At 43.5% G+C, this 8,972-nt stretch overlaps 1 protein-coding gene across 1 annotated transcript; it reads right to left on the reverse strand.

Annotated features, from left to right (window-relative positions):
- Positions 1-597: 597 nt before the first annotated feature.
- pdk2a (pyruvate dehydrogenase kinase 2a) lies at positions 598-8,214 on the reverse strand. The gene is made up of 11 exons (XM_085762283.1): positions 8,039-8,214; positions 7,009-7,150; positions 6,371-6,442; positions 6,078-6,262; positions 5,581-5,670; positions 5,345-5,422; positions 4,275-4,351; positions 4,069-4,167; positions 2,702-2,812; positions 2,273-2,386; positions 598-2,085 (listed from the first exon to the last, which is right to left on the reverse strand). Exons 1-11 carry the CDS (start codon positions 8,154-8,156, stop codon positions 1,942-1,944), a joined length of 1,230 nt encoding a protein of 409 aa, XP_085618409.1. The 5' UTR covers positions 8,157-8,214; the 3' UTR covers positions 598-1,941.
- Between the last annotated feature and the right edge of the window lie 758 nt (positions 8,215-8,972).

The following is an 8,972-nucleotide window of genomic DNA, read 5'->3' on the forward strand; positions in this document are numbered from 1 at the left end:
AAAAAAACATGACACATGAAGCCAGAAGAGTTTAGAGTTTATTATTAGAGCTCCGTATGAGTCTCACATCATGCCCCTGATCTAAAAGACTGCAGGACCGTGACTGACTGGCTGCTTCCCGGTGCCGACCTCTGTCTGACTGGGCTCTGGACCAAAGTACAGCAAGTTTCTGAAGACAGTGTGATCAAGCTCGTCATTTACTGGCAGCAGCAGCAGCAGCAGAACTCTTTGTACCCACCAGTGGAGTGGAAACCCCTCCCGACATCCATCTTCCTGTGTCCAGTTACGCAGCTGTACGTGGTTTAGTCATGCCTGAGAGTGCGGCGCGGTGCTGAGTTGGCTGCAGGGTCGAGCTGCCTGAACATGATCTCATCCACCTTGACAACAGATCCTGTGACAGCGAGATGAAAACTCTCCACCTCTGACTCATATAATCCCCCCCCCCATCTGTACCCTGTTGACTGCTGGTCTCTAATCCCACACCGAGGGCATCAAATGACACACACACACACACACACACACACACACACACACACACACAATAACAACAAGGAGCGTTCTGTGATTAAATTTGTTCTTTTTTTTATTTATTTATTCATTATTATTCGTCTTGTATTTACAGTATATACAATCATTTCTGTCACAAAAGTGTCGCTATAAAAATCAACCTTTTACATACATACTGTGATGATTAAGATAAATATAATACAAAAGAAAACACGTATGGACCCAGGGCATTTTTGTCCTTATATGGCACAGCGTCATTAACGATCCCAGACTGACCTCAGACTGGTACACAACTCAAACATGACATTGAACTGCCTTCTGGGGGTTTTAATAATAACATTGGCCTCCATTGAAATCTGCAAAAAAAAAAAAAAAGGCTAGAGGTCTTCATGGGTGCACCCGAACTCTAAGGCCCTATATCTGACCCAGGGTCTGCTGCTGCACAGTTCCTGGTCAGTTCCCATTATTATTTATTACAGCTGGTCTTGGGTCTGTTTAACATGATGTGTTCTACCCAGTGATTGTGTGTATATTATTTCAACGTTGTCATAACGTTAGCATGAGAGAGCCGAGATGCTCCGTTAAATATTAGTTGAGTGATGTCATTGGCAGATAGAGATACAGTTAGATCCAGATTTCACTGGTTTGGTTCAGTTCTGGGTTTGGGTGCAAATCTATGGACCCATTAAGACCTCTACTTCTGTGAAATGTGTTATATCAGAGAGAACTTCGGCCCCACAGAGCTGCAGTTCCTACTGTATCATATAATACTCTTTATCTCTGTAATTAATGATAATTAATGCACAGAGGAGTGGATTACATTCAGCCTGGTCCAAAGGAAATGGATGTTAAGATAACACTGTATCTTATCAGACAAGAGTGAAATGTTGCACAAAAAAAAAGCCGCCGTCACCACCGCTGCTGCAAATATCCACGCAGAAAGCACAAAACTCACTCAACTTCAAAAAGTCAAACGTTTGTTCAAACCTACAGACTCCACATTATTACAGTACTTTAAATTTAACAAGGTGCAACTGGAGTATTAGTTTAAATAGTTCAAGTACTTTCAATGAAACACGCCTTTGGGTGAAGTTGCTACTGTAAGGCTCGGGTGACACGCCATCTTGGTTGATGTTGACACCCATCACCACCACCACCACCACTCCGCCCGCCCGACTGCCCGCCCCTCGGAGATGTTTGAGACAAGTGTTCTCTGTTAGTAGCTGTTTTTCTATTTGTCTACTTTCTCATGGATGACCCAGAAGGACAGGAGGGACTGGAAACAGCATGAACATGCTACTGCTAAGTCCAGACTGTACCCATCTGCCTTGGAAGATGAAGACATGGGAGCATGAAGACAGTTACTCTGGAAGCTTTGTGGGGTGAAGGCACCAGAGCCGCACGACTGCTGTTGTGTTTTTTTCTTTTCTTCTTTCACTTGGCTACCTTATAGTTGCTCAGATCCAGTGGCTCTTTACTGGGTATGCACCAGTCGTCGGCCTCCTGGCACATTTTGTAGTTCTTCAGAGCGGTTTTGTTGTAGACTGGCAGCCTCTCGACGGAGTCTGTGGACAGCGCCTGGAGGAAGGAGAAGATAAGATGTCAATGGCCCGTCTCACCTGAGGAAGCTGCACAGAGTTTGGTTCGTGTTTCACAAAGACATGTCACAAGCCAACTGTCTCTCTCTCTCTGCTATGTGCAGCGGACTTTCAAACTCTTGGCATCTTGTCACAGTTTCATGCACGGACCGCCACGTCGGGCGTACCTTCAAGTAGATGACAGCATCTGTGCCGTGGCCCTCCATGGAGTAGAGCTGCAGATCCCCCTGGAAGTACTTGGCGTAGAGACGAGAGATGGGCAGACCGTAGCCGAAGCCAGCCTGTGCGCGACGACAGACAGAGGAGATGAAGGGTTTAAGAAGGATTTGTTCTGTGTCACACTGCAAGCAGCAGCGCTTTCCATGGAACAGACAGGTCTTTTGTCAAGTTTGCTTTGTGCATTGGAGATCATTCATTTTTTGAGGGAAAGAATGATGCCAGGATTTTAAACTTTAAACAGCGGAGCTTGAATACGAGGCTAAATGAGCGTTTCGACGCCCGTGGGCTGCACAACAGTTTATCCAAATGGCAAATGGTGCAATTTACAATTTTGTTACAAAGTGCGAAATGCATTAATAAGTGAAACGTCTTCTTACCAGCGGAGGCCGTGTGTGGTCTCCTATCTGTGGAGCAGGAGCGGTGGAGTACATGTAGCTGAACAGGTTCTCGATCCTACGAAACGGGACACCGCCGCCCGTGTCGCTCACCTACAGGCAGGGACAGAAATAGAGGTGTAAGACACAGACGGAGAGAGGGTATACGTGCATGAAAAAAGGTGGAGGTGATGCCAGCAGACTAGTGCTTATCTTTCACCAACACTTGGCCTCAACTCAAGGATGGGAAACTAAGTAGCTTCGTGTTTGTTTACACCACATGATGTCAAGGTTGGGGCCTGTGTGTCAAAGGTTGCTGGTGGAAACAGTGTAGGCCCGGGAGAAAATGTAATATCTCAAGCTAAAATATCGCAATATATAATAATATCGTGGGGAACTGGGGGTTTTATTTGCAGTAAAATCAGTAAATCACAATACTCTGCATTATCAAATATCACCTCAAACATCTGATGGTACCATACCAACAGGAAAATGTTGGAAAGAGATTAAAACTGAGATAAAACATTTAACTTGTGAGCAGTAAAACCAAAACAATGAGCTGAAAGACATTAAAACTAAAGGGAACCAAGTCTAATCCTTACTAATCCACCTTTAAAAGAAAAAAACATATTACTAATTATTTACTCTTTTATAAAACTCTGTGCCGCAGCATTTTTTGTGTGTATTGTCTGGCACTTTCACTTGTTGCCAGATGTCTGGGTGACAAAACGTCTTAGTAACACACTGGCATTAAAACAAGGTTTTAAAGGCTCTATGAATCTGAAGGCGCACAGCCCATGTAGCTAATCTAATCAGAGCTTAATAGCTTAGTTTGCCAGTGGGCGATGAGTTTAATTGAGGGTGAAAAACGCATTACATAACAGATTTACAGAAAGATTTGGGTGGCGACTACAGAAGTAAAAAAAAAGTGAGACTTTTAGCTTAAAAAAATCAAAGGCACTGTTATTAGTCCACTTATGCAATAACATTATTTTTTCTAATCTTTACTGACGTCATTAAACCTGCTAAATGTGTCCTGGTTCACACTCAGCTTAAACTCATAAAGACACACCCACATTCCCATTCTCTCCTGCAGACAGTATTGAATTTCTGAACCACCTGCTTTCAGTATGTGAACATTATGGGAGGAAACTGGTGGAGGCGCCTGCACAAACACACACACCTACACAAAACAAAGTCCACACCATAAAGACTGAAGGGAGGAGCCGAACACGGACTCTGCTGCTGTTTTTCTGCGGCTCTATAGATAGGACAGTGTTGTACGCTGTGGACAGTTTGATCAGCGCTATCTTTATGTCCCAAAATAACCAGCGTACATTATTCATCTGTCTTGAGCAGCTGTAACTCACCTTGATTGACATGTCCTCTCCTCCCAGAGACACCATCACTTTAATGGGTGGGAGGTTGTTGCTGTTCTCATGAGTCTCAATTGTGGCCCTCATAGCGTTCTGCAAAAAAAGGTGAAAAGAAGAAAGGGCAATGAAATAAAACTCAATTTAAAGTTGTTGTTAGAATAATTTTATTCTTTTATTTTTATTTGAGTGTGATATCATACCTTAAAGAGCTCAAACAGCATGTGATAAAGATGAGAGGGCACGTACACAATGCTTATTGAGTGGCTCTTCTTCTTATCTGCATAAGAAAGGGGGGAAAAAAAGTCTCTTAATTTCATTCACTTCATTTAAAGGGGTTAGCTACGAGTTTAATTCCTCCCGGCCAGTGAGTGTCGCACTCACACTTGCTGGCTCTCGCTCCAACCTACTGGTTGCCAGGTAAGCCTAAAGGGAGCGGCTAGTAGCTAAAGCTAAGCTAACGCTAACCATATTTAACGAGCAGCAGCGGACTGGAAACACATCTGAATCATTTCACGCTTACTCACACACAGGTGAACCCAACAAACCCGCAGCATCACGCCTGCACTGGGAACTTAACAGTACTGATAGACTGACCGTTAGTTAGCATTAGCATTAGCATTATCATGATGCCATTTTCTCCACAGAGCTATCACGATCTGGCAACCCCTGAGCTCCGCGGCCTCCGCCTCACGTGACATCACAGTACTAATGCTGTTCGTCGACGTTGCCAACGTAACCAGATGTAAATATTTATATATTTTGGGCCCGTCAAAATTTATAAAACACTATACTTTTTTTCCAGTAAAATGAATACTTTTATTCTGCACCCCTGGATGTAACATTTTGAAAAATTAACCTGATGAAAAAGTTGTAGCTATAACCTTTAAAATGCATGCTCAATCAGTGGTAGTTATTGTGCTCTGCTGTAGCTGTACAGTTTTGTGTGGATGGAGAGAAGAAGGTCTGCCATGTGTCAATATTGTCTGATGCAGTCAGCCGGGGCCCACTGAGCCATTACTTCAGCCTCGCTGCTATAATTAGAGCCCCATCAGGTCCATCTGGCTGAATGATAATTTACATACGATGGCTTGTACTGTATGTATATACACACACACACGCAGAAGGCTTGGCTGTGTTTGCTCTTCATTTAAATCTCTTCAACAGGATTATGAGGATGCTTCACCACCCCCTGGGGTTGTGTCGGCATGACGAGTAAAAACAAAAAGTGGGTTTGTGTTTAACCTGCCAGATTAAATCAAAGTAAACTTACTGTTCATCTCCTGCAGTATCAGGTCAGGTGAGCGGAGATAGTACTGGTCACACAGCATCTTGGCGCTGTGGAAGGCATCTGAGAAAAAAGCATGAGGTAATAATGTCACACTACAGTCACAGTAAACAACACAATAACAACTAAGGGTGAGAAATTTCCCTCTAAAATTACAAAGCAAATCATTTTAACACATCAAAACTTAAAACTTAAACTGTTATTGGTGCTTCCATATTTACCCTGGACTACATCTATGACTTCACAGTGGGGGTCGATGCTGCCGATGGTGTTGGGGTGGACAGGGTTGGTTGTACCGTCGAAAATAAGAGCTGCAGAGAACAAGGAACAAAAAAAAAAACATTAAGTTAAGTATTTAAGTGTAGAAGAGTGTGTTGCTGGACTCAATGGAAACGAAAAATATCTGTTTATTATCTGTTATGCAACCTATGAGGTGTCAGTTACAATATATATACTGTATAAGCAGTGTTAGTAGCATTTTCTCACTGTATAACAATATAATTTGCTTTTAATGATTTTCCAGGGTAGATTTTCTTTCCCCTGTGTGTGTCGAGCAAAAGATTGAGCATAATAATACAGCAAGGCCTCATCGGACGATATCAATTTCATGAGGAAAAGAACAAAAACAAAACTCTAAACAAGGTTTGTTTAGTCTGAACACAATCATTTTGCACATAAACTGCAGTAAATTGATCAGAGCGTCCCTGAGGCGACTCACTGTGCTGGTTGATGAGCATGCGGATTGAGATGCGGCTCATGTAGAAGCGGTCCAGAAAATACTGGATGTTCTGGTTGGTTACTGGGTCATGGGGGAAGGCCTCTTTGTACTCGATGATGCCCTGGGCCATGGTTGGCACTACATCGTTGTGCCTGTTTCTGATGGTGACTAAGGCGTCCACGAACCTGCAGAGGACGGGACATGGAGGATCGTAAAGGATCCAATATGATCAGACAAATTACACCAAATGTGCACCACTGGGCTGCTGTGTCTCATTAATATTCGACACTTACTCATCCAGGACTCTGTGGTCATCGGGGTTTGCGTCAAGGAATTCAAGGATCTCCATTAAACTCTGGATGTACCTGGTGAAATGAGAGATAAAACACACATAAACACGTCGTCCAATGCAGAGCACAACCTCACAGGGATCTGACTGGGGAAGTATTTTTGGTCTTGGTGCATTCCTTCCTCGCATATAGGAAAGCAGCAGAAGCAGAGCATGGTGAAAACAAGGTCACGTGACTGTGTGACGTGAAACTAGGGGAGAGTTCACAGCCGAGCTCCCGCGCCCCAACCCCCCCACCTCCACACACACCCAGCCAGTTGGAAGGAGTACAACTTGGTCAAAGGCTGCTTTTGTAATCCTGAGCATGACGTTGACACACTGGGAATATACACCGTCCCAATGAACGGCAGTAAACAAGCCAGCACATACATGGATGAGACTTGGCTGGCGTCACATTTCAGGTTTTTAATGGATTATCATAGAGGGTTAGATACAAGTCTGAACTTCTCACTCCCCCCTTTTTTTCTCTAAGGAGGTTCCTGTTTCATAAGAACACCATGAGCAGAGTACAGATGTTACATAACTCGGTCCACACAACAACAACACGCAGGCCACATCTGGTTCTTTCCAGGTTGGACTCACCAGCTCTGCACCATTTGCACAGACCGGGTAGTGAGCAGTCTGTCGGGCAGGAGGTTGATCTCCTTCATAATGTTTGAAAGTCTGACAGGAAGCTCCTGTCTCAGAAACACAAACGATGTCTTCTCGCAGGCGTTGATGGAACCTGAACACAACACAGAGACAATATTGATCAGAGCTGAAGCCCTTCATTGATAAGCTGATTTGCAAGAAATTGATCGGTTACTCATTTTTCAAGTGAGATATGGCAGAGACACTGTTGACAGCTTCTTTTTTGATAGTAAATGTAATTTATTGAAGTTTTTGCACTCTTTGTTGAACTTTAACCAACAGTTCAGATTTTGAAAAACAATTTTCTGACATTTTACAGACTGAAATGATAATAAGATCATTCAAAAATGGACCAGAATGCTGATCAAGTCGTAGCAGCCTTGTATTACACTTTAGTATTTCAGGTTTTATACTGTTAAAGTTTGCAGACTTGAAAGATATTCAGAGAAACTGATGGACATTTTGTTCAAACACTGATTGGATTAACATAAACCCAAATAACATGAAACAAAAGTGTAAACAGTGATATTACTCAATTCAAGCAATGACTAATGTAAACTCTACATGAATTCCACTGCATTATCTGTATGATACGTGATTTATAAGACTTCAGTGATACTAAATAATCAATAGGAGCAGTGAGTGTATGTCAGTGTGTTTCTATCACAGGGCCCCACACGGTGCAGCCTGAGCTGTCCTCAGATCTGATGCAACTCTGGTGCTGTGTGTGAGCAGCAGCATGCACACTGCACACCCACCCATAGACTGCACACCCAGACCCAGAGCCATGAAGCAGCCACCGCCGCTGCAGCTCGGCCTGCTCACGGCAGATGTTCACGATTTTACGTTGTCACGATGTTCACACACAATCGTGCTGTTGTGCATTAGTGAATCAGACCGAAGCAGCTCCCACCGTCCACCACCACAACATAGCCAGCTGCTGCACCAGAAAACACCAGTCAATCGCTGATCAATTACTCACCGAAGTCGATGAATTGCTTCATGGAGAGCGGCGAGGGGGAGAACTTGGAGAAATGCTCGATGTGTTTGGGCACGCTGGCCAAGGCGGCGTTTTTCATTATAAAGCGAACGAACTTCATTATTGCTTGTTCAGTGGTGGAGGGTCCTCTCGGCGACCACGACGTCCAGTCTGACTCTGGCCGATCCTGTTATCATGCAGTCGAATGAAAACAAGGGAGGTATCCGCTGCAAACACAAACCCCCTCCTCCACTGAGCTCCCAGCCAATCAGAGGGCAGGATCTCTGTTATTTACCTCCCAGATTGGCCAATAGAAATCATCGGAGGGGGCGGGTCTAGTGAAGTTTTGGGTGCTCCCAGACAGGAATCTCCCTCAGGAGGTTATTTGTCCTTTTTGGTTTGGATGGTTGTGTAAAAGGTGATGTAGGGACAAACAGCCATGACCTCGTACATCCATGACCTCGTGTTTGATACAGACACTAATGTTTACAGCCATTTATTTCATTCACAGCATGTCCTTAAGTAAGTGGGTTTAAAAATGTTAATTTCATGAGAGAAAAATAACAAAATATATCTTAATTTATCTTTTAAATTTAAAAAAAAATGAATGGATTTTATTTATAACATAGACATGTTAGTAAAACTTAAACATCTACTTTGTTTTTTATTATCTAAGTCTGCAGGATGCTTTTCAAAATAAATGTTGCATCTACGTATTTGCTGATCAGACATATTATCAACTATCATAATATCAGTAATCTGGTCGACCTGTGTTTCCAGTTGCAGGTGCAGATGTGCCATCAGCAGCAGGTGTGATTTCACCTGCTCACACACACACACACACAGACAGGGGTGTGTGTATGAGTGTGTGTTGGTGTGTGGGGTGTCCCATCCACACCACAAACCACAAACCACAAACCAGCTGGGGTATATGTGT

This window comes from Trachurus japonicus, chromosome 19 (genome assembly GCF_045865225.1).
Source record: "Trachurus japonicus isolate A0001 chromosome 19, Traja_1.0".
Classification (NCBI taxonomy): Eukaryota; Metazoa; Chordata; class Actinopteri; order Carangiformes; family Carangidae; genus Trachurus; species Trachurus japonicus.

What these genes read in the sequence shown, in the direction of transcription:
- pdk2a (XM_085762283.1), bottom strand. Translation starts at nt 8,156, where the DNA reads ATGAAGTTCGTTCGCTTTATAATGAAAAACGCCGCCTTGGCCAGCGTG. An exon ending in TGCTGTTTGAGCTCTTTAAG is followed by an intron (nt 4,168 to 4,274) that starts GTATGATATCAC and finishes CTTTTTTTGCAG; the next exon opens with AACGCTATGAGGGCCACAAT. An exon ending in ACCACACACGGCCTCCGCTG is followed by an intron (nt 2,387 to 2,701) that starts GTAAGAAGACGT and finishes CGTCGCGCACAG; the next exon opens with GCTGGCTTCGGCTACGGTCT.